At 32.5% G+C, this 27,092-nt stretch overlaps 3 protein-coding genes across 7 annotated transcripts in view; 1 reads left to right on the forward strand and 2 right to left on the reverse strand.

Moving 5' to 3' along the window:
- The window catches only part of LOC128671609 (uncharacterized protein), a 131,601-nt gene that overhangs the window by 84,869 nt on the left and 19,640 nt on the right, over nucleotides 1-27,092 (forward strand). The gene's annotated exons all lie outside the window — the stretch shown is intronic.
- Nucleotides 19,520-20,639, reverse strand: LOC128671607 (uncharacterized). The gene is made up of 2 exons (XM_053748255.2): nucleotides 20,201-20,639; nucleotides 19,520-20,102 (listed from the first exon to the last, which is right to left on the reverse strand). Exons 1-2 carry the CDS (start codon nucleotides 20,546-20,548, stop codon nucleotides 19,638-19,640), a joined length of 813 nt encoding a protein of 270 aa, XP_053604230.1. The 5' UTR covers nucleotides 20,549-20,639; the 3' UTR covers nucleotides 19,520-19,637.
- On the reverse strand, nucleotides 22,442-23,748 carry LOC128671608 (uncharacterized). Its single transcript, XM_053748256.2, has 2 exons — nucleotides 23,325-23,748; nucleotides 22,442-22,925 (listed from the first exon to the last, which is right to left on the reverse strand). The coding sequence occupies exons 1-2, from the start codon at nucleotides 23,649-23,651 to the stop codon at nucleotides 22,497-22,499; spliced, it is 756 nt and encodes a 251-aa protein (XP_053604231.1). The 5' UTR covers nucleotides 23,652-23,748; the 3' UTR covers nucleotides 22,442-22,496.

The following is a 27,092-nucleotide window of genomic DNA, read 5'->3' on the forward strand; positions in this document are numbered from 1 at the left end:
TTGATTCAGTAAATTTACTACAACACCGTATAAAATTCAGGAAAATACGAAAATTACGTTACATCACGGACAGATGGAAAACTGTTAAAAAACGTGACGTGTCATTTGGAATATGCGTAGGCGCACAGACGTCGATGTCACGCGCAATGTTACACGGCACGCATTTAGACGAATGTCAGTATCATTGATTTCGACAAACAGACAAAACCAGTCTTTAACGTATCATACAAAGAGCATTGATTTTCTTAAACAAATAGTATCGCAAAACCGTCGTCAATAGATAGGAATGTCGGGGAAACAAAAAACGAAATATGTTTTGTGACGATTATGATCTTATACGAACCTCATCATTGTTATGACATTTCACAATATTGTTTTTAACTAGGTACTTGTTTTTTCTTTAGAACCAACATAAAACTCCATAAGAGCAGGATATCTTTCTACGACTACGACTACGACTTTTCTTTACGGATGTAATGTGACATATTTTCGCCATCAAGCTTATTGCCAAAATTATTAATTAAATAAACGAGTAACTAGTTACGCTAGATCAACTTCAACTTATATAATTTCCATAACATTACGTGTTTAAATAATACCTATTTTTTTTACACAGGTTTTTGATCTTTATGACGTAATGTTAAAAGACTGAGTGGTATGCTCGTAAATTATACGAAGCTATAAAAACTCCTAATGTGGGAGCCGGTCACGTGTACTATTAACAATTCATCTGAACAATGTTAGACATTTTCTAGACGATCAATAACACGGGAATGACGCAGAACTACGTCAAATGGCCTACTACCTTGACCCGACTTGGCCTTGGTACGGTTACCATAATAACGACTTCTTCCATATCTGAAACAATAAAGGCTTCTAGGCGAGATATATCAGTAAAAACACCTGATAATGGAGAAATATTCTATAATACATTGCATATAATAGAAGATGCTAAAACTACTTCAAAGAGGTAACCCTGTTTGTTAGTTGAAAGTACGTATATTTCCGCTATTACAAACTTGTACCTGAAACATTTTAACAATAACTGCTGCCTCAAGAAAAGTGTCCTAGAAAATGCTCATCCCCAATCGTAAATGAAAATTCCATCTGTACTATTGTAATACACCGTATTCGTACATTTAGCCTCTATAGTTTACAGAATGATTAATACAGAAGTTTGAAGCTACTTTTATTACCACTTTTGAGGGTTGTCCCGAACACGGCTACCGTTGACGTCACTCCAAAACTTCGTAAATTAGATAATTTGATGTTTGAAAGTTGAATTTATAGTAAGTGACCTGTGAAAATAGGTATTCTCACAGATCACTTATTAGTATAATTCAAGTACTTACCTAATGACTTTTTGTTTTTTGATGATGATTTCTTCATCGTCAAGTTGCTGCCATTTTTGCTGTCAAGGGTTATTCGATATTATTCAGATTCTTATTAAGTAATAGGGACTTTTAACATCGGTTTTCAATGGTTCGCTGTTTAACACTAAAACTTGTTAAATCGTGAAAGTCGAATTAAGTTGTTGACTTTAATAAAATTCTGCGCAAACTGTGCAAATGACTAACTTTATATTTCAGTCTTAAACGATAATGTAAGGAGTGTACATACCAAGTCATATCCTCTTAATCTAGGATTATCTACGTTTCAAATATTTTATTTACGTAAAAAACAAAATTTGTTAGTAAACAAACATGTTTTTGTGGCTTGGTTAAAAAAAATAAGTAAGTAGTCAGCTAAACGACATATTTTCGTTATGTGTTTTGTTTGATTTGGATAATTCCACAGGATGTAATAAAATGCTAAATCGACATAATCTGAGATGATTACATCAATTTATATTTTATAATGGATGATTCATGGATTTAATGATTATAAATGTGAGGTGAACTAGGTATCTTAAACAAAAATATAGGTACTATTTTTGTTTAAGATACCTACTTTCTTTTTATGAAGAATACTGTTATGAACAACTTGACCACGTAGGTGATAAATTGAATGAATAAAAATGAATGGAAAGTTTCATTCCTAACACATTCAGACGAACCACCTGACTCAAAATAACCTATGTTCCGTTGTAGGTAAAAATAACAAATGGCGGAGCTAGCCAGATGTTATCAAACCAATACGAAGAAACAATCGCCAAGATTCATAGTTCCTAAAAATCATTCAGTACCTGTTCTTTTATTTTACAACCATACAGATATATAGCAAGTATTGCATCTGGTGTGTTTTCATTTAATTTGCCAGACTAATTTGAGATTCCATCATCAGAGATACCTATTCATTGGTGAAATGATATGGGTATTAATGTGTCACTTTTGGTGGTCTTGTTACGAAGAAAGATAGCACAATCAAGTTTCAGTGGATGTCACTTATCACTTGCGTGAGACGTGATATTGTAGGTACGAGTAGGTGCTTTATGTCAATCGTGCGAGCTGTTATTGTTCGCATTTTCACTTGCTTTAAGTTTCTCTTTTAATCATAAACTATTTCTACTATAAATTTCAGTCATAAATCGTCGGGCATACACTTTTCTACATTTTCTACTCCACTTTACACTATCTTCGCGATCCTCGATTATCAAACAATGACATCTGAACCTAATAGTAATTGCGTGAGGTTTTTCAATTTTGACTGGAACTAGCAGAACTGGCATGGCCTTATCACATAAATTCTTCTAAACGGAGTGCAATGTTTGATCAACGATGGCTAATATAATCGGGTATACTTAGGTAGGTTTGTTACAGGAGCACGACGAATATTGCCAATTAAAAGTTCATTTTAGTTTGATACTACAAGGCTTTTTATTTGTGAAAAGAATGTGTCGTTTGCTTATCTCTGAAAACGTGCAGTTTCCGTGGCTGACGTCCAAAATACGCAACTCAATTTTTGAAGACGAGTTTAACGACAGATCCTGACCTCGTGGTGACGCCAACACCAAATTTTCTTCGGGCGGCGACGTTGCCAGAGTAAATACACCGGTAAAGAAAATTTCATCAATTTAAACATTATCAATTATTTATAGACACAGCTACAGAATTAAATCTACACATGAGCACATTTTGACGTTTGCTAAAAATAAAAGCAGTTGTAAATTTATAAGTAGTTTTTAACCCCCGACGAGAAGAGGAGGTGGAAGTTATAAGTTTAACGTTTTGCGTTAAATAAAACATATCACTCAGTCTAAAAGATTTATCTTTACAACGACGACTGTATGCTTTAGCATTGGAGAAAAAAAAACCGATAGGATTACGGCTTATCTACAATTTTAAATCGTCTAATTTCCATAGATCCCTGGCATCAATCAGTCTGCGAGGTTAAGCAAGAAATCAGGCCACTTGCGGTTCGAAAGGGTTACCGCGCACCGCTATGACGTCAAAACTGCCCTACAAAGCTGATGGTCTATTTTCGTGGGTTTTTTTATAGAACGCATTGAGATGCAGTCTCGGCTGTTACGAAATAGGTTGATGTATAGTTTGTTTTCAATGTGTGCTATTTACGTTTCGATTATGAATCTGTGGGCGCATTTGGGGTTACCTATGACGCAACTGATATCAAAGAAAGGCAATCCATTAGGATGTTTCGTAGAAAACTTGTATTTCAGTTTGTTTTTATCATTCTATTTGAGATAGATTTTATTTATACAGGGGTAAATATTTTGATAAAGTTAAAAACGCGTTATTTTTGTCGCCATCACAAATATTATTTATTATTTTATAATAAAGTAAATATAGATGGAGAGCAAATTAGAGTTACGTTAAAAAAGAGCAAACCAAACAATATAGCCAAAATATTGACGACTAGAGACTTCGTTCGTAACTGACTGTCCAGGATTTTATTTATCCATAAAGAAGGCCAGTGCGCCTTCAGAGGTTATACCTAAGTGCTATTTGATATATCTAAGAAGATTCTTGACGAAGAGCGTTACCAAATCAAAATCTGTTAACTTCGATTTTGCCTACATTATTGTTTTGATTTACATAAATTACATTAAAACTGAATGATTCCAAATAAAAAACAGTTCACGACATAGCTGTTTAAGTAATTTAGGCCGGCTATTTCTAGTATTGTCGATTAATTTCTAACAAAAACAGGCATAATAAAGTCAGTGACCTTATAATGAATGCCTGCCTTTTTACGGTTGAATAGCTTTTAACTTCATGAATATGTCATTACATTAGCACAGGTCACCTGTAAAGTTCACACGTTGCGTGGTAACCTTCATCATACAAATTACTGGCCATTTAAGTTACATTATGTGCCATGCCACATATATACAATATACATAAGTAAAGTACATGCCATAAATTATTATTTTTATTAAATACAATTTATTGCCTTTGCTAAAAGGTCTATCATTCAGCTAAGTTATCGATAAATATTTATAAGTACAAACCTTTTCTTTTCTAATTAAAAATATTATTGTAGATCTATTATCTATGTCTATGATGTCCAGCTTAGTTTCGTAAACAATAAACATGTTGAAGTGTGAAGATGTGTCTAAATTATTATCCATCTATCCCACTACATGACACACTGTGTCACTCTCTGTTGTTCTTTCATCATCGCTTCCTTGTATATGACATGCTCATCACATCACAGGTACTTTTAGATAACATCATGTTCTAGGTTGTGTATATTGATAACAATATCATCTTTCATTCGTTAAGCTTTATTATGCATCTATATATGGCTTGAATCAGTCCAGTCCTTATTCATTTTCAATAAAACTACCTAATTATTATTTTTTTCAGTATCTTTACCAGTCTTAAATGTAACAGTTTCCTCTTTTGTTAGATTGAAAGGTCCCAGGTTTGATCCCGGTCGGGTCATGATGGAAAATGATCTTTTTCTGATTAGCCCGGGTCTTGGATGTTTATCTATATATGTATTTTTTATAAATTATAGTATCGTTGAGTTAGTATCCCATAACACAAGTCTCGAACTTACTTTGGGGCTAGCTCAATCTGTGTGATTTGTCCTTATATGTTTATTTTATTTATTTACTTTTTTTAACTTTTCAATCTTATAGCACGATATTGAAAAAAATAAATATTCCTTTTAAGAAATAGTCGATCTAAAACACCTGTATTTAGATGTCTTTAAGTACTTTCCTGTGACGTCACGTCGTGTTGTCTGCTATCATGCGTCACACCCGTACACACTATCGATTTTTACTCATCTGTGTGTAAGCCCCGTTACTCGTGGTGGCTCGGTGGTGTTTATATTTAGCTAACCCGCCGCCCTCTTGACGTCAATACTGACATTTGGGAGAGGTGTGGCAATGGTCGTGCCTTGGAAAGCAAGGATCTTGATAGATTAGTAATTTATTTTTTCAATATAATAATCTGTAAACTATCTGCTATATAAGAACTATTTAATAGACGAGGTGAGACGCCGAATATTCACAATTTCAAAACATTTCAGGAAAGCCAACTAAATGTTAAAGTGGAGTAGATTTGTATGAGAACAAAAAATCTAACGTCAGTTACGATACGATAAATTAGACTGAGTTTACTGCGCAAAAAGATGTCAGACCGTTCTCGATCATTCTAATATTTTTGATGCTAATAATGTGCCTTTAATAAAAATATTATTTGCTCCAGTCTGCTACAAATATGTTTGAAGATGCGACAGGTCAAGTGGGCATTGAACTCTGAAGAAACAAACAAAACAACCTTTGCGATGTTAATCATGTCATAAGAGAGCTGCATGGATGTTCGTGGTGTAGGGTTAAACATAAAAAATTTCTTATATTAGTTATTGGTTTCCGCATTTTACGCTAGCTAAAAATCATCAATCAGAATGCATGGATCCTCAGGATATCTTCATCGAAAACAAGTGTTGGTCAGATTAATATACAAACTCATGTGACATAGTTGGATTAGAACCTGAGACATTTTAGGTTCACAGGCAATCGTCTAAACCATTTCAAGTTCAAGTCAATAAATTTTATTTAATCGTCATACAACTCTATCGACCTGTCTGCCTTTCAATTGACATTATTATGGGCTTCATTTTGTATATGTACACATACAATTATATGTATAGTATGAAAGAGAGTATTGTCTTGTAAATATTGCCTTTGTTAAGCTTGGGACGTGAAACTCTCATTGTACTCAATGTGAAATATTGTTGTCTGAGTAAGAGAGCAGTTGATATTAACGTCAGCCTTACTAGCTGTCTACTCAGGCTTTGTATTGAAAACACATAAGTAAACCATGTTTAATTTTATTTTTTATTTGTATTTTTAAACATTGGACAAGTTTAGTAAGTTTCAATCTCTCGTATGTCGTCTAGTTTCTTACTTCATTCACTTAGTGTTTATTTTATTTCGTTTTGTCTTTTATTTCAGTTTGAACCATTGTTATGAATTGACCCATCATATCTATTATAGAGGTACTTAAAACTATTTAATTTTATTAAACTTTCAGCGACTACCCGAGTTAATTAATATCAAATCATAAAATAACTAGCAATTAATTTTGACAAAATGAAGGTCTGAAGTGATTGATAGAATTTATGATTGCATTAGTGGCTGCAATTGAGAATTATCATTGCGCAAGGTTTTCATATATATGAGTCATTTCAATCGCAAATTTATTAACGCCTATGAATATTTCACCAATTTGAGCCTTATTATGATCTTGTTAAGAAACATTACGTTCTAAAATATCCACTTTATTTTTGGACGTGACGGTACACATGCCAAATATCGATAAATTAGACTTCAAAGTAAACACTTTGCCGTAAATAAAGTAGTACCAGACTTGCTGTCTGAAGAGTTTAATAAATGTTTTATATATGTATCTTTCCGGTATAATGTAAAGCCTTGTTCGGACGGGTGTAATTATTACATCGTGTTAGAATTCACGTTGGGAAATTTCAGAGCATATGAATAATGCCGAAAAAATATCTTTACAATTTTGAACGTTATATGTGTGACAGCAAGTCTAAAATTCGGTAACGTGGAGTTAACCCAACATAAAAATCTCGCTCGTCCGAACACGGGCCAAAAAGCATTGAGCATTTTGGGACTGATTTTGCATGAATTATTGTTATTTTAGTTCATTTCCAAAAAACTCCTAGAGTTCCATTCCAGTTTGTTTGTTAACTTGGTTAAAGACTAAGGAACGAAACGGGGAAATTGATCAGGTGAGAGAGAATGCTATAATCCGAAAGTAAAGTATTTTAGAAATTTATTAAATAAAACTCAAATTAATTTATTTAAACTTAGATTAAACTACATAACATTAAAGAATACTACGTAACTGAACAAAGTTTATTTGCTCATATCAACTTAGAAAAACAGGTTTAGTTTCTATGTTATTTAGTGCTACCTTGATTTCTCTTCCTCAACCTATTAGATCTTCCGCATACGGGTCCAGTTATCATTGATTTTAAATTATTACAGGAAACGTGAACTACTTTTTACATTAAGATTAAATTAATAACAGAAAATTTTAGCCACAAAATAGGTCGACAATCTTCGCCTCGCCTTCACTTCATGTACTAGTAAAATATTGTTCTGTAGATATGTAATATGTGAAATATTGATTTTCCGCGTCACATCACAATGAAATATTGTCATTTTTTTTTATCTATAACATACTCATTGCTGAAAAAAACATACTAAGAATAAATTAAATTTGCTCTACACTGATAAATCGCAGAACACTGAATGGACTAGACAAGACCGATACGTAAACTTTTACGGTTTTACATTCCTTTTTGAACAAGTATTTCCAAATACGATTTATAGACGATCATAATTCATATTCATACGATCAACGTTTTAGAGCCATAAACTGTTATTGATAAATTTTATACGTATACATGGGCTTGGCAAATAATATAACACAATTAAAAATTCTCATAGTATTTTCCGAGAACAAACATCTCAAACGGGACATTATATTCGTGGACCTCCCACAGATTCGACGAATCAATTCGTAGCTCGTTGCGCGTCGGTTGGTCTGCTAACTACATTATCAGAAATAAATAGGATGTCAGAATTAGCACACCTATCATCGCTTTTATATAAGTTTTTCTACGTAACTATTTTTACGAGAACTTTCGATTCTAGACTCCGTGATGAAGATGTAGGTGTAAAAACATAAAACGTAAAAACTTTTAATTTTGTAGTTGATATTGGTTTTTTACCAATTACATTTAATAAGCGAAATAATAAACAATAACATTAATCAATCTTTAGGTATGCTTCGCGATTTTTTATACATTGCAATACGCAATATTTTTTTTACGTCAAACAACGTATAAATAGTTTGGAAATCAACTGGAACACAGTTTTATTTTAAAAGAATTGAATACTTATATTCTGGTCAAGTTCAAGGCGCGATATAAAATAGCAGAGAATGAGGACAAATGACTATTTTGATCTGACCTCTACGACGACAGCGGCGGGCGCTCTAATAGCTACCGAAAGAAAGGATATTCTTTTTAGGTTAATGTAATTTGTTTAACTACTTCTATTATCAAATTTATAGATTAATCAAGACGTATAAGACTATGTAATGTGAGACATTATAGTTCTAGACGTTTTAAGATTTTAAAATTTTAACATGCAATTCCTTAATATAAGGAAGGATAAGTATATTCAAAAGTTATCTCAACATAAATTTTATTTTGACCTACCCATTTTTATACTGGACCATGGAATTAGTACGTACCTACTCCAAAGTACCTACTAATTCCATGTACTGGACTGATATTTGTATTGTCTTTGAATTTTGAAGCTTGTCATTAAAACTACGTTCTATATTTAAACGTTAGTTACCTCGAACGTGTTATGCATAAAGAGGAAACATTAATTGAAATAAACTGCGTTCTAATTGTAGTAAAAACGCAGATCACTAGGCATCGCGTGGAAACGTTGTGACATTAAAAACAAGGCATAAAATTCAATAAGTATCAATTGCGATAATATAACAGATTTAATCACAGGAAAATATTTCAGATTTATATTACTATTAATAAAGTATACATTAATTTATACGCTTTGGTATAAATAATTAGTTTTTCATAGCAACTAGGTACAATGAAACAAAGCATTTTCCTCCATTTAAACTACGCTCTATAAACATCTGTCCATACAGTTGTTAAATTCACACTGAGGAGACAATGGCTATAATTTCGTCGAGTAATGACGTCCGAAATTATTTAAACACAGCTATACTGTTGCTTAAATACGTCCTCTTCTACAAAAGAATATTAAGGCGCATTATGTCACTTGCATTTACAATATTATTATTAGCCTTATCTTATTAGGACCTGTATATTTATAGTATTACAGTACAGTTTTTATGCGTGAATCTAACAGAAGTAATAGTTTTATTTTTATCTAAAATAGAGAAAATCTAACTTTAAATTACATTTGCATTTAACAACTTTGTATGCCTGAATGGAAAACTTAAAATGAATAAAGTCATGATTAATCATGACTTTATTCAGTTTTTTTTTATATGAGCAAAAAAAAATTAAACAATCTGCAGGTGTACCTAGTCTTCGCATTCGCAAGAATCAAAGAAAATTAGTTATGATAACAATACATAAGTAACTAAAACATTATATTTATGTAGTTCCGGCAATAATGATAAATTTAATCTTTCTACTTATCCCCATTCAAGATGTGGATAGCAACAGGCACATAGCAACAGTATACCCACGCGATTAGGATGCTTGCGTAATATTAAATCGGTCGCAACCGAAGTTTTAAATATACGAGAGACACCTGTTTATTTCACCTTTTTTTCTTTGATATTTTTACATAAAACCCGTAATTAACGCCAGTACCTATGTAACGAAAGAGCTTGAGAGAAATACCTACCCACTTAATTTATAAATAAAATTTTTGAATACGAATGGTTAATCAATTCATGATCTAGGCAGCCCTGAAATTATATGGTAAATGCGATATTTTTCAAAGATTTTGATAACCATATAGAAATATCGTCAACGTTTTGAATGATGACACAAATTGATATTGTAGGTACATCATTAATGCTTATTTTATTCGCCGCAAATTTTATTTTAAAAGTATCTTCAGTTTTACTTTCTCAGTTTGAAAAAAAAATATTCTTATTGTTTTATGAAAAATTATACTAGTATGTAAATATATGTGTAGTGGTGTAATCCATCCATCCATGTATATTTATCCCAGTCAGATAAGTGGCATCTCTATTTCGGTCGCACTATCGCAAAGTGTCACGCCTTCACATTGTTATGGTGACATAGTTATCAAGACGGGAAATTGTGATATGCCTGCATGAGCCTTGATGAGCAATATAGTAATAGTAACCCAGTTTACTAAGTCCACAGTACAAGTAAACATGGCCAATATTTTTAAAGTTACAACCTACGAGTACATCTCTAGTATTGAACGTACTCTTCTTTATTCCATAGTCCTGTGCGTATTGAATACTGATGAACTTGAGAAATTCAAAGACATCTTGCTTCCGGGGAAGGAAAACATCAAAAGGCACTGGTTGATAATTTCAATCGCTGGTGTGTGTGCGACACTTGTCGCTATGTAAAATCTGACACCAATGTTAGCATTAACACACTGGATAAGAAGACTCCGGAATTAGTTACACTATTCTATCGATGAAGGTCACAAGAAGGTTCAACTCTTGAAAATATAGTTATCAATAGTTCCTGATGAATACTATAAAGTAACTCCGTAATTCATAATCATTAGTAAATTTACAACTAAGGTAAAACTCAATTCACAATGCAGAATAACTGCTCTATAGCTTACAATAAATTCTGGTTACACATCTGAAATAATCTGGACTTCTTCGAATCATAACTTCCTGCTGTGAACATCATTACAAGCACATAAAATAAGAAATTGGTATTTTAAACCGTACGGTACACTTTTTAATTCCGAGAAATATATATTCGGAACACATTGGTCGTATAAGTTACCTTTATAATAGCCCTGTGAAATCGAGGTGACCTACTAACTGACAGTTTAGCAGCCAAGGATCCGAAGTACGATTTTTGAAACTCATCGATTGATTTAGATTCCGCCTGCTAATATACATATTAGTATATTAACAGGCGGAATCGAAAAATTTGTTCAAAAATTAATTCACGCTACAGCGTGAGTTAATTTTTGAACAAATTTCATTTTTTTCCTTTACTCCTTTTCCACTGGTAGGTATAACGATATTTAATTGGTACGTTTTCGTTTCAGAAATGACAACTTACAACTTTGTATAACTATGTATTGCAGATAGTAACATTCTTCATAGCATGAAATGATTAGCATAGTTTTTGTAATGTTAAAAAGTTTGATTATTTATAACGCAGTACGTAAAATTTTTACAAACGCAAATAAAACTGGTTGTTAGTGTCTGGCTATGAAAACATGTTTATATGAATATGTTCGACGTAAAGATGTAAGTAGAGCTGACCCATTTCTTTTGAGGGTTCCCCAGTGCTCTGACGTCAATCTTTATAAAATATTTAACATTACCATTGATCTTTCATAGTTTTATGCCAACTACATAACTGGCTGATACGATATTGCGCAATAAAAAAGATTTATTGATTACTATCAAACATTTCAATTTATCAAGTACCGTACTGTATATTTAACGAATATAAAATATTGATTGATTTACGATTGAACTGCAGTTACAGATTGTAATTATTCAATAGGAGAACGTTATATATTTCTAGTTTACAATACAAATAAGGCGTGTGTCTTAATTTTACTAAAAAATGTTTACTAGGTATCCTAACGTTTATATAAACAGCAAAAAAAATTAGTTTTAATTTGGGCGAAATTGTATCATCAAATTTAGTGAAATTAATATCGAACTAATATTACAGAGGTTTGTAGATATTGCAATGCACTAACTGTGTAGTGACGCGTTTGGTTCTGATATATTCATTGTTTTTGGCAAACGTCGTTGCTTTATTTTTAGATTGAGACTTTAGAATCGCGACACAAGCTACGATCGAAGTAGGATCGTATAGCAATGTCTGGGCAGTTATTAATTTGGCAGAATGTGCATTTGGCCGGATTTCAAGCGGTCTCACGCGCTGGAGCCAAATAGTCAACAAAATGTTTTGTCTCGAACTTTGTGGTAAACAAAACGAAAATATAGTCACTGTATTTGTTTATTTACTGAATTATACTTATTAGACTTAACCATATATAACATTTACTTTATTTACACGTATTTTTAGTTTAACAGTGGTTCTTTCAAAGTCGTTTCAATATAAAAACATGCTGGGTGACGTGGATGATTATAACACAGGGTAGACTAAACACTTCTAAGACCTGTAAATAATTTTGCAGAAATTACTCGTAGTCAATCATAGTTACTATTTCTTCCCTATTATTGTTCGAAAGTCTGCCTTGAGCTTCTTCTCTAAGAAAACCCAATAGAATACATCAATTTATTTCTTGCCAGATTCATTTATTCTTGGTTTTCTGATGCTAGGTATATCGCAATTTGTATCATAAAATAATTTAAATCATTCATGTTTTAGAGTTTAACAAGCATTATTCTTTATAAACCACTGAAATCTTAACGATTTAATTTGTTAGTAATGACTTTAACGGTGTCAATTAATAGGACATTCAACTTTAAAATGTTTTAGGGAGTTTCACTTTTACTCTGCTTATATTTTTTTTACTTATCTAGTTGCATTGAATCAGCTTCCTGACATTTTTTTGCCATTTTTGGAGCCGTAGACATTTTTTATGGAAAGGATGCTAGTTTTTAAAGAAATATCTTTTTATATTCAATTTGACAGAGTTAATCCCGATATTTGAAAATTGACGTGATTCAGTATACCCTTGAAATAAACCTAATAAATATTGCATAAAAATACACATCAATAGTCGGAAATTGTAAAGAACGATGAAACATGTTCGTCTCGGGTAATAATCATTTAATTACGATAATTCAGTCATTGGCGTACTTTGCAGGTACTGCGAAGATAAGAATAGATGCAATGAAAAAGCTGTAAAGCCGTTCCCTTTGTGTTGGCAAGTTAAGAAACCTTCCTAAGTAAACACAGGCTATTTCATCTCATTTTTTCTATAAATAGAATACTCGTCGCTTTCTTGATTACCCTTAAATGTCCATAACTGAGTGTTGCAATGTAAATATTTTGAGTAAACAAGTGGAAAACAAATAGATATAGCATAAGAATTAATAGTATATTGATAGTATAATACATGTGAATTGATTAGCCCGATGCATTTCAGTATAAATAGGTAGGCAAATCGCCGGCAATTTTTCCGGTAAAATTTGTAATAATTCGAAAAAATAACACACACATTTAGAATGGCATATTTCTGAATTTAGTAGCTTTTTTGTATTAACCAGTAACCTGTACGTAGGGATTTTTTGTAAGTACCATTTATAATGATTACTTTTAATTGACCATTCAAAGTCAAAATTGACTTGCTATTCAATTAACAATCTAATCGTACAAAAAGTGGCCTTCTCTCGGTTGTTTCCCTTATCTACATCGTTGGCTAAATTTGGTGTTCCGTGAACATGCGGGTTCACGCCCGACCGGGGTCAAGAATCTACGGGTCCCTGACAGCAAGTCCTGCCCTTGAATTTTTAGAAAACCAACGGTTACGAGCGAGGCACGCGGTCACCGGATGTCTGTCTGTATGCTATTATCAAAAAAACCGTATACATAACTAAATACAGCGGTTAGTCGCTTTTTGCCTGTGGTGATTCGAGTTCGTTGATATCATTCGTCTGATGAGTTTATTAATTATTTCATTTCAAGATAGCACTTCTAAAAAATATGACCGGAATACTGTTTGTGATTTTCCATATCATACTATTTATTATCACTCTTGACTCATTGCAAGGGTTTTGACAAAATTTAATGGCGCATTTAAATATTCAGTTAAATATGGATCAACATTTAGCAAACTTAGCCCATATACTGATTCATCAAAGAAACCTTAGATTTTTGGTCTGTATTAACAATAAAATGATAACATATTGGCGTTTTCCTCTAAATCTTGAAACATTTTACAGCAGCAGCAAAAATAATTTAACATAAATAACAAACTAACTACCATCAGTAATCTACAGGAAAATACATCGTTTAAGTTTAGGTAAGCAGGATTGGGTTTTTCATGACGACCACAAACTGTGTATGGTATTTTCCCATGACTTTTAGACTTTTTCCTTTTATTTAAATTAAATGTACGTTATTATTATATATTTTAATTGCTACTGAAATAAAATTTTCGATAGCTATATTACTACCTAGTCCTACCTAGAAAAATATTATTCGCTTACATATTAGTGGACGACATTCGATGTTTAACCGAATGCCACGTGTATTCGGTTTTTGATTGTACGTCAATGCGACCGTTACTAATTGATACAAGTGTGTGGATGATTATAATTGTTTTCAGTATTTTAACATGCGATTTGATAATATTTACATATTTTATAAGTTTTATAAAAACACAATTTTTCTAATATATGTACAGGTAACACAAAAATTAATGAACACAATTAAATGTTTTATTTAAATACCAATTATGTTTACATCTAAAATAAATAAACAAAGGTCACAAACTTATCGATAAACAATCGGTGAAATCCGTGTTATCAATAAAATATATCAAAGCAGACAGACGTGTCTGAATGCCGAGGTCGCTTTATCGGCCATAAAGCGAAGTCCGCGATTTGCAGTAGGAGAGCAATAAAACAAAAAGTGATAACTGTATCCGTTGATAAGAGAATTAAAAGATACGTGACAAAAGATTTGACGATACACAACATCCGTCTGACAATCACGAAATTGACAAATGTCTTGGAAAAATACAAAGATCATGCCATGGGTTTGTTTCGTTAGATAATGTAATCTGTGCGATAAATTTGAATTACCCATTACTGAACGAGATATGATATCGTTGGTGCACAATACACCTAACCAAAATATTATGTAAAATATGGAAAATTTTAATGTTACTATAGAAAATTACCAACATAAGCTTGTAGATAATTAACTAGTATAATCGTATTCGTTTACATTTTACTAAAATGGAAAGTTACTTCTATGCTCATTTTTAATAAATATTATGTCAAATATAATTAACTTCTTACAAATATATTTCTCAAACATACATTTAAAAATATTCATCATTCACCTGCCACTAATATATGTCACATAATAATGGATCGTTATTGATAGCGTTTTGTGATTTTGATGCGATATTTTTATCTACATTCCTGCCATGTTTTGGCATATCTATCATTGTCTTTGCTATACTAGTTCTATGACTCAGTCACCCATTTTTTGATCAGCTCAATTTGGCGCCCTGGTTACCGGGCATTGTTTGTTTGATTAACAAACACGACCTATTTGGTAGTGTTATTGCGGGCGTAATCTCTACATGGACTCGATTTCATTATTGATGTGTGAAAAAATACTTTTAAATGCTAAAAAACTTTGATCAGTTTAGCAGAACACTACCTAGATCCGATGCTCAATTCTAGTTCATTATTTCAGCCTTTTCTGTACACTACTGAGCATATATACACTCTCGTCCAAGGATATTATTTGTACTGTCTGCTCTTCCCATTGCAGGACGTCCAATACTTTTTTCTTTCTCCTGTCTTTATTAGGCCACCATTCTGTTCACATTTTTGGCTAAACTGTTGGTGCTAAAAGGTCTGATAAGCAGATTATACAATCTTTGGCACGTTATTATTTGATAGTTCTTGAGAACCAAGTAGAATTGATTAACAATAAATAGACTGCATAATAAGTATTACACTTACATAACTGCCAACTTATATTCACCTACTTTCTATTAATTTATATAAAAAAGGTTTATATAACAGACACTATACATGACAAGTGTTCCAAGCTAAAGAATTAAAATATTGAAATTTAAAAATGCTATTGTACGAGCTTTTAACAACTAAATACTTAGACCCTAAATAAAATAATAAATAGGCACATTGAAAATTAAAACAACATTATAATAAAATAAAATAAAAATAAAATCAAGTGAACTTTATTCAAAGTAATAAACTATTTAATTGCTAACTGTGATTAGGAAAACTTTCTGCAGGAATTAATATCATTATTATTATCAATGTTTATTTTGTGTTAAAATTAATTACAAGTTCAGTAATTAAATTGATATGGAACAGAAAAACAATAAACAGCCATTTGGTTTCAGCTGAAAAATACACGTGCCACGTAAAGAGTACATTCGCACACGTAACCAATATTTGTTTGTAAGTTTGTATGTACGAGTACGAGTATATCTGTAAAATTTCCTCGACCATCAAAGGGTACAGAACAGTGTCATTTGTAACACTAGCTGATCGTGGTATTGATTTTTGTTGACAAAATTTGAAGAAAGAATCTTTTTGACTCGAATACATAGTTTCAAAAATAACACATTTTTTTTACTAAGCAAATTATTTCACGTGTTTGTTTACTACTTAAATAGTAAATTTTCTGAATAAAAAGAGAGGTAAATAGCTGCCGATGACGGATTTTATTCTAATTAAATTTGAAATTAAAAGCTCCTAAGTAACTACTGCCTGTAGATATAAAAGTGAAGTGGTTATTCATCTGAATCATGAATATTCTATGTAACCGCCATGAAGAAATCACGTGCGCGTGTCATACAATCATACGGCGGACGCGTGCGGCCTTTCTGTCTGGACTGCCTTTGTTAGGATTGGCATTTGCGGCAAACCATTGACATGGTCGGATTTGCTTTGCACGCTATATCTTATTTAGATTTATAATGTACATTGGAATTTTCCCTAAATAATGACTATTAAATTAACAACTTTGTGAATAAACAACTGTGTAGAGAGTATTACTATATAAAAGATAGTAGGTACCTATTATTACCAAATAACACTAAATCCTATTAGTATGGAACACCATAAGCTATTTTTTAATCCAGGACCCACTCATGTGAGTGGTACCCAAGGACAGGCTTATTATAATATAGCATGCTTATTTAACTGTGGCTATCAATGATTGTGTACAATTTATATCTAAGCGCCATTATAATATGTACCCATTAGTTTTTCTTTGATAAGATTACGATAAATCGAAATATCAAGTTTAATAAATGCACCTATCAATGTAATACTTGTTTTGTAGACGTGCCCGACGTGCCTATTCGTATACAAACTATATTTATATAACTGATATTTATTCATATACAAACTATATTTATATAACTGATAAGTAAGAATAAGTCATAGAGGGCTTGTGTAAGCCCTCTATGACTTATTTACACTGAACCTCAAGCATCAAACAGTGATTTCCTAACATGTTTTGTGTTTATATAATTGAATCATTTTTTCATTATATTTTCTATACTAGTGGAACATCTACTTACTTCATGTAGACAAATTGGTAGTAAAAATCTGCACTCGGTCAATTTGACAATATTTTTGACCTAGAAAATTAAGCTAGCCTAGCTCTCTGGTAGGTATCGTACCTCATTTCTTTTTAACCTTAGACATACTTAGATAATGAAAATGTGTTATTGTTTCTTTATAATAAATTAATTATTAAAACTAATTTATTTAGTCGTATCGGCATTATTGTATAGTCACTCTTACACTTAATTATAACTATCATATTCGTTTATTAGAAAATGTTTATGTAAAATATTAATTTTCCGAATAAAATAAACATAATATACTCATAATGAAACAGGGTCCAAATACAAAATGTGATGTCGATAATGACCGACTGATACGAGGAAACGGAGAAATATAAATGAGCAGTAATTAAAATTTTATTATGATTTTTATGATTTTATCTTTTAAAAATCACAACACTAACTTGATTAATATTACTCATTATCGCATAATGAATAGCTCTCCATTTCCATTTATTATTTATTACTAGAAAATGACCATGACCATAATTATAAGATTATTGTCAATTGAATTACATGATGTTTGATCTTTCTGCCATCGATTCCCTTTACAGTCGAATCCAAGAACGATATATACTACCTACTCTACGTTATCTGTAAAGATTTACTATTTCGCCAGAATCAAACTAGGTAGGTAGGTACTCTTAGGCTCATATTGTAGGCAGGTGCGCCATTTCCTGTGCCTTGGCCATGCCGGACAACATAAGTGCACCATTTTGACTAATTTCTCAAAAGGGAAATTGGCGAGAAAGAACTTAAGAATATAAACTTTATGTATATAAACTGTATATAAACTTTATGTATATAAAAATATTATCGTTTAACAACCGCCCTTGCATTTTAATTAAAATCTGACAAACTTGCAAACCAGAAAAAATATCCCCATATTCTCCAGGTTTGCAAGGAATTCACGGCCGAGAATTAGGAATGCGACTGGATTAAAACAAAAATGCATATAGGCACTCAAAAAATAAAAGTAAAATGTCACTTTGATCTTTGAACTGATCAAAATCAGTTTTATTAATTACTTGATATATTATTTTTTGCTCTGATGTAGGTACTTTAAACTTTACAAATGCTGTTTGATGTGTAATACAGCTTGTAATTATTATTACATTTTTGCTTGAGATATTTAAACAAATTAATGTTACTATTTGGAAAATAGCTAATTTCCCGCCGCGGCGGCATGCGGCCTTCACTACTAGTGACTAGTCCCATTATTGTCATAGTTCTATAGATAAAAATATGGATTGATCCCACAATCAGATATGGTTGAACAATTCCATGTGAATTGTGTTGTGGATGTACGCCATACTCTCCTACTTATCTAACTGCGCAACAATTTTTAATAAACATCCTGCGATCAAAATCATGTGGTGAAGTTTACACATTACGTTGTTTGATAGCAGTTTTTCCCCGTGAACATTTTTCGTCAAAAATTTAACTTACACTGTACTTATTTCTTTTAAAAAATCCCTTTATGTAAATCGTGATTTTACATTCCGTATACAATGAAATAATCTGTAGAGATGTCTAGACGATTATTGACCTTGTACTTAAAATTAATCTTGTTTATTAAATTTACTACGACAAATATTGGAAGACTAGATATGATTTTTGAATTGTCTAGAAATAATGAAACCAAATAATAATGGAAATGCAGCCTATTATGGGTAATAATAAAATATTATAACAAGACTCAAAAAAAAGCTAATAGAAACACAAGATAGCAATCCTTATTTTCTTAAATTTTGCTAAAACTGTGTAGACTTAAAGAATATTGTAAACGGCTGTTTGAACTGAAGTACGTTTATATTACCACGTGCCAGCTCTGACATGCAAGGGCCCAGCCTCATTGTTCTCCGTTCAGCAGCGTTACGATGCCGTTGTTACATAAGTTTTGCAATTGTCGTGCATTGAAACTTCATACAACTTCTGCGGTGATGCGTCGACAGACGTCAACGTAATGGTGGACGAAGGAGCGCATCGGGGCTGGACCCACGGATGTGTAAGACCTCAAAGTTCTGAGGTGCAGGTAGACAAAAATAAAAGTCCATATTATTTGTAGTTATGTATGTATTATTGGGAATTATAAATGCAATACCATCGTTAAATAAATAGGTTTAGCATATTTTATAAAAGATGGTGACGCACTGAGAGAGGTTTTATTCAAATTTTATATATCATTCAAAACAGGACTGTAAAATGGGAATCCTTCTTCATCAAAAATAATGTGTATCTCATTCTGCATTTTCTTTGCAGAATTTATAGACATGTTTCTTAGCTGTTCAGCTACGTGGTTGGCAAACATCTGAAACTCATCCATGCCAGATTTGGCTGGACTATCGGGTTTGCGAGGTCTTTTCGCGGGCTTTTTGGCAGAAGCGATCCTTGACAGCTGGACGGGTGGGGCAGGTGGGGATTTCTGCGACTCAACCAGCGTAGCTGACTGAATTGGCAAGTCCGTGTCCTCAAAATCTACATCCCAGCTTCCCTTCTTCACCCCATCTATGCACTCCTGTTTGATTGAAACAACTATGGTATCCGTGGGCTCCGTGGCGTTTGGGTCACACGATGTTTCCACTTCGAAGTCGAACTCTTCTTCTGATGCAATGTTTTCTTCTTGAAGAGACATATCTCTCTGTAACAAAAACAATTTTCTTTATTAAGTGCTTACATGAACAATTTAAGAAAACATAATGTTATCAAATAGATACCTGAAGTTAAGTGAATACTTACAATTATGTCTGTTTTCTCTGTCGAATCGAGCATTTTATTATGTTCATCAACCTTTTCCATTATCTCTCGGTAATCCTTAAACCATGGCAATGTAGGTCTGTAAAAGAACCCTTGCTTCTTAGCTGCTTCAATTTTTTTTATTTCTGCGTTGTAAGCGTTATTCAAATTAAAATATTTAAATTTCAGCGCTTGGAATGGCATATCCAATTGTTTGGCAATTTTCTCGAATGTCTCTCTTCTTAACTTTCTCTGCATATTTGATGGCGACCTATAAAATAAACGGTCGTAATTTTCTAAGAATAGTTGTAATAACAACTTCAGTTTGCATGGTGTCCAGTTTGGAGCCATTTTAAAAGAGAATCAGCTATTGTCAAAAATAAAAAAAATACGTCAACACCGTACTAACGATATAATCGCACTAAACAAAGAGAAGAGAGACGCAAGCGAAGCGTGATAGAGTGAGATATCATCATGCGTCTCGAGTTTGGATTTATTCCAGTCTAGTACGCGCTGTGACTGTGTGCGAAAGAGAGAAATGGTTTCGCTTTGTACCCATTGCGATTGTAACAGCCGTTTGCCTGCCGCTGCCGTCTCGAGTCGAGACAGCCGCGCTGCCGACCTCTACTAGCCCGCCGAGCTCGTTTGACCACACTATTTTATTTTACCGACTTCAACAAATGGTCGGTTGTACGTAGGTACATACATAGCCATGTTTTGGAAATTTAAAACCAAATAGGTATGTATAGGTGCTTGTATAAAAAATATTTATATGATTAAATTCATGTCAAGTTTGCCTATACAGTAGGTAGGTATGGATAACATTTGTTTAGGTGTTATTTGTTCGTTCAGTTAGGTATTATTTTGTTCGAATTAAAAAAATATTTAAATTTGTTATATTGGTACTCACTAATTTAATATCAGCTACACACTGTAGTCGAACTTGAACAGATGCCGAATCGAATGCATGAACGTTGCGTAGTTTGTATGAGTGTTTTTATTTACCGCAATGAAAATCCAGCAATATAAGCCGAAACCGCCAAGTTTGAACATACGACATTATAACTCATTTAGATTACAAAAACTAAGTCAACAACAGTATTATACCTACTAAATTACCTATGTAGACTTGTAAGAAGTACCTAGGTATGGTACAGAGTATGTTACAGAGAGAAAGAGAGAGTATGGTACATAGTAAGGTAACCTATGTTTGAACGGGAGTCTTAAACTAATATTCATACCAAATTTCATCAGAATCGGTCCAGCAATAGCCGTAAGCCAAACAAACAGATACTTAGACAGACTTTCACGTTTATAATATAAGTATGGATTCATTATACTTACACATACTTTACAATGAAATATTAGTCCAACTTCATAAATGGCGGTTGATGTTGCCTTGGCATACTTGCACTGCGCAGCTTGTTCCTTGTGCTACCTACTATACAGGGCCGTGCGGCATCTACTTACAAATTCAGTATTATTTAGAAATATTAAAAGATTCATTAATTTTTACAAAAACTCGTCAACTGCAGAATCTACAAACTTGATACGGCAGAACTAGATAAATTATAAACTATGCTCAAAAGGCAAGGCAAAATTATAATTGGTAAACGATAACCTTGAAATGAATGACTATAACATACCTAATAGTTTTGTATCTATATTTGTGAAAGAAAATCATTGAAAGGAACTATGAACATGTTTTGATAAAAATTATATTGAATATGACACGTGACCTTTTAAAATTTAGTCCCCCACCCTGTGCCCCCACCCCACCAATATACCGCCGCGTGACTGAGGCGCGTGTTTACTGCAACCGTTGATGACCCCAATACTCTGAACTTGACATCTATCCAGAATTCTTTAAAGTTAACGGCTATAAATTAATATTTACAGCTAGAGATTGCAATAGGTATATATATATATGAAAATTTCCCGCAAGAAGTCCAGTGGTGTACTAAATCGAATAAATTTTGATTAGGTAATATTATTAGTAAATTAAGGGCACAGAGTTTAAAATTTCTGTTAACCAAGGTTAGGTTGTGAATATTACTACTTAATATTATTCAGTACTACCTATTAGTAGTAGTAGTAGTAGTAGTAGTAGTAGTAGTAGTAATAGTAATAATAAGTAGTAATATAGACAAGACTGAAGACCCAAGAATATCCGTCATGCTCGAACTTGTGCCGGTTGCCATTCCCCGATTTCAAATGATTTGATTTTTATTTAATAATTAAAGGTTTTTTTGTTAATTAATAATTAAAGGTTTATTAATTACAATTTACATTACATATTTTATTCAATAATTTCGTCATCCTCCCCATCATCATCATCGTCATCATTTTTTAACATATCTATACGTTCTTTCGCAATCACCGCTTGAACCTCAACTTGTAAATTTAGAGCTGTATCTAGAGGCATATTTCTTAGTTGTTCGGCCATATTATTGGCAAACAGCTGAAATTCGTCTAAGTCATCTTGATTTGATTCTCGTTTATATGTACCCCTTCTTTTCTTTTTGTTGACGCCTTCATTTGTTTCAATTGGATCCATATATTCACTGACTATAGGACAATAACGGACGTCTTTGTCTTCCATTTCGTCAAGAAATTCTTGTTTAATAGATACTACTGTAGTGTCACAATTTTCTCTTGCACTTTCACTTATTTCGAAGCCTTCACCGTCAGATATATCATCGTCTCCGTCTGCTTCCGTTTCGGGATGCTAAAAACAAGAAGTGAGTTAAAAAATATGTGGCGGCAATAGCTTCTACACATCTTGCCATCAATCAATACGCAACAAAGGTGCTCATTCTGCAAAACAATTTCACAGATGGCGTTCTGTTTGCTTTCACACTTTTTATATGAAAATAAATGTATAAGTGTCGAAGACGTGCATCAATAGATATATAAAAATATGGAATTGATTGTGTTCCTTTACTAATCACTTTATTATTAATCATAATTATACGCAAATGTATATTAAAGGAATACGTCCTGCGCCACCTAGTGGCAAGTCAAAAACAACTAAAGCAACACGAGCCTTGGTTGGTTTGTTTTGTTTTTGTAAATTTTCCAAACAAGCAGTAAAGAAATAGGTTAGTAAACAGTGATAATCACTTACCTTTTTATTTTTCTGTATGATCTCCATAATATCATTAAAACTGTCAAACCATGATAAACCAGAGACGTATTCTTTTCCAGCATTTTCTACGGCACTCCTTTTCTTTATTTCCTGATAATAAGCCGATCTTAAATTCTTAATTTTGCATCTTATATCGCGTATAGTGAGTCCTGGTTTTCCCATTGTATTTAATATATCGATATAAGCATAGTTTCTCATTTGTCCTTTCTTGTACATTTTACGAGAACTATCCCATAGAAATGTATATGACTTGTATAATTCTATGAGGTTCTTAGTTTCTTCATCACTCCAACGGATACCTGACATTTTTTCAAAATGAAACGAAATCAAAATAACTGAAACAAAAAGCAGCAAGCACGCGTCTATCTATTCGTATAAGCATGCTTTTACTGGAGTGCTTGACACATTCATGACCGCGAGATCGCTTCGGTGAGAAAGCGAGACATAAATACAATAGTCGCGGTTATCGGAAAGAGACGGAAAAACAAAGACGGAGCGGCAACAGCGTACTTGATTTCGATTTCATTATACCTCTCCTTTCGTCGGTCTCACTCAGTCAGTCGGCCGGTTCACTCCACAATAAAATAGCATTATGCATTGAATTTTTCTTTAAAGGTTAATTAATAAATACATGCGTTTATCTATAGATAAACGCAAGAATTGGTATTAAAAATACATTTGATTAATGTACATATAATGTACCTATATATTTAACCAATTGTATTAAAAATATAAGTATGTATACGTATATTTCATCAAATGTATTTTTTTTTCTTTATTTAATTCGTTTCATTTCCCGTTTCCATTCAATTTCACTTATTTTTATACATTGTATTGTACTTAGTTCCCTGTTGTTAGTTATTAGGCTGGTAGCCTTTTATTCAATGGTACTTAGGTAGCTTTGTTTTGGAAATTTTGGACCTATGTAATATAATTGTTTAACATAAAATAGGTATTTACTTTGTGGGACCTAGGTAGATTCTTATCTTCATAATAAGTAACAATGATCATAAGTACAGTCGAGAGTACACCAACCTATCAAAACAAATTCATTACAAACTCTCGATATTACTGTGGTTAGAGGTACGTGTAGATACATGGGGTCTTTTGAACGACATAGGCCAAGATCAAAAAAACTTAAAAAATCGAAACATAAAAGTTTGTATGAACTTGTTTACCTATTGCAAAACAGATGAAGGTTAACTAGGTCTTCACCGGTGGTGGTCGTATGTTTTGGAATATCAACCTGTCATGCATTATTCCTATTTTAGTCAGTATTATTGCGCCATAGAAATTAAAATCAAGCTCCCTTAATATGTCTGACTTTTTTGGGTTAGCATATGGTCGTAATCTCTAGCCCCATTTGTTCTCGTCTGGTGGTCGGCGGCGCTGACCTGACATCTGCGCCGGATGTATGACAGTTAACGGCTGCCAATCAGGAATGCGTAATGCGTCCCGCATATTGATAAAAGTAACAACAAGGAACACTTCAATTTAAATATAGAATCTCCAGGAAGACGCATCGGAGCCAGACGATGACTCATAGTCGATAATGTGTATGTCTGTGAAAATAGAAACTAAACGCAGATCTGGAATTATATTTGCTAATCTAAAAAAATAATTAACTACGTTAATAGTTAGTGATATTCATTAATTAATATCACGAAGTATGTAGGTAACTTGTAATGTAACTAAACAAGGCTTCATTAATCCGCGCATTGTATTTGAATAACTAGGTATGTAAATCTCGATATTTAAATGCGATTATATATAATATTCGGCCGAAAAATGTAGAAAAACCTGTCAGAATTTAATCGGTAGGTAACCCTCATAGACTACGATGACATAACTAAATGTGAATATGTACAGTACAAATAATAGTAAGTATTTTGCTAAGACTCGGTTCCTTTCAGTCACAAAGAATCGGAGAGCAACAGGATCGGCTCCAAACGACGAAACTCTTCAACGGCTTCAACGGCATCACGGATATGATTTTTTTTGTCACGTGCACGCATGCTACAAGATCTAGTATGAAGATACATTAAAAAGCTTGTATTAAAATTACATTTTTGTAACTTTTTTATCTTTTCTACTTCCTACGGTTTTCGGCGTTCATTAGCACGCATCTTATCCTTGTTTGCTACTTATTTTGCTAAGAGTTAGTATTTATTATATAGTATAAGCTCAAACAATACCTGAATAACTTGTTGTTGTCCCGCTTGTTCATATGTGACGTGGTGTCTCTGATGCCAGTCACTTTCTTACCACTGAATTTCAATTAAGTAAGATATTGAAATTTACTTAACCTAATCCCATCACCATTTGCCACTTTCCAATACCTAGTTAGAAAAGTGAAAGTGTTTCATGCATATTTCTTCTTGGATGTTCATTGTTTTTTTTTCTATCCCTTTCATTTCTTTGACTTGGGTTGCCTCACACGAGTTTTGGTTTATTTTCACTTTCTTATTATGTAGTCTCATGCCTTAAATAAACTTCACTGTTTATTTGTTCTTTCTATAAAAGCTAATTGTATCATTTTCTCACCTAATATATCCTAATATATATTTCCTAAAGAACATGTTACCCTTCTCATACATTTCGCGTACTTAGATAATTTATTTTGTAACAAAACAACTAGTGTAGTTAAGTCATTAAAACATTTTACCGAAAAGCAGCTACAGTTTTGAAAGTTAAGAAAAACTATACTTGCTTAATAAATACAAAAATTAATAATATTTTCCTATGGACAAGGTATATATTTTTTTTTCTGTAAAAAATACTTTCAAATGGTTTCCACTTCACCGTTACCTCGGACATAAACGTGGGCGTATGCTAGTTAATACATGTTAAAATTAGATAGTTAAATTGAAATAAAACGCATAATATCATGAAATCAGTGAAATCTGATCGTATCAGACAGATTGACAGCAGTAGACGAGACTTGTCACGCTCTGCGTGTTTATCTCTCATAATAGATATAGATGATTTAAATGTTATTGCCGTGATTATGATAACATGGATAACATTCATTGTGTCATATACATACACTAAAGTATTGCTATAGAGGTAATACTGTTTTCCTATCGCGACCTATGAGACGGGATTTGAACAATACTTATACGTGTTGCATACGCGTTACACTAGAATTATTATTTTGAAGTTGAATACATGGGAACTATTAGTTACAATATTAGTAAGTAGAAAACATAATGATGATTTATGGTATTCCAAATAATTATCTTTCGTACCTTACCAAAAGCACACCACATCTTTGTTTTATTTCATAAAAGTAATCGTAGGCTAACTTCTTCTTGCATTTTTTAAAAACTTTATTGTACAAAATTACAATAAAAGTATTTGTACAAAAGATGGACTTAACGCCATGTGGCGTTCTCTACCAGTCAACCATTAGACCAAACAGAGATAGCAAGGTGGAGCCATAAAGTGCAAAAAAGGGAAAAAATAAATTAAAAGAAAATTTACTCTATTTTAAAAAAAGATAAAACTAATAAAAATATTAATAATATATATGTAAGTATATAATAAATACATTGATAGATATATGTAACATACATAAACTAAACCATATATATAAATATATATAAAACTAAAAATATATATATAAATAAATAATAATATTGTATGTATAATAATACTACGATGGATGAAAAGAGGAACTAAGGAAATATTTACTATATAATTATTTACTGCTCGCTTGAAAGCAAGGCGACTGGGAGCTTGACGTAT

This window comes from Plodia interpunctella, chromosome 7, assembly GCF_027563975.2.
Source record: "Plodia interpunctella isolate USDA-ARS_2022_Savannah chromosome 7, ilPloInte3.2, whole genome shotgun sequence".
Lineage (NCBI taxonomy): Eukaryota > Metazoa > Arthropoda > Insecta > Lepidoptera > Pyralidae > Plodia > Plodia interpunctella.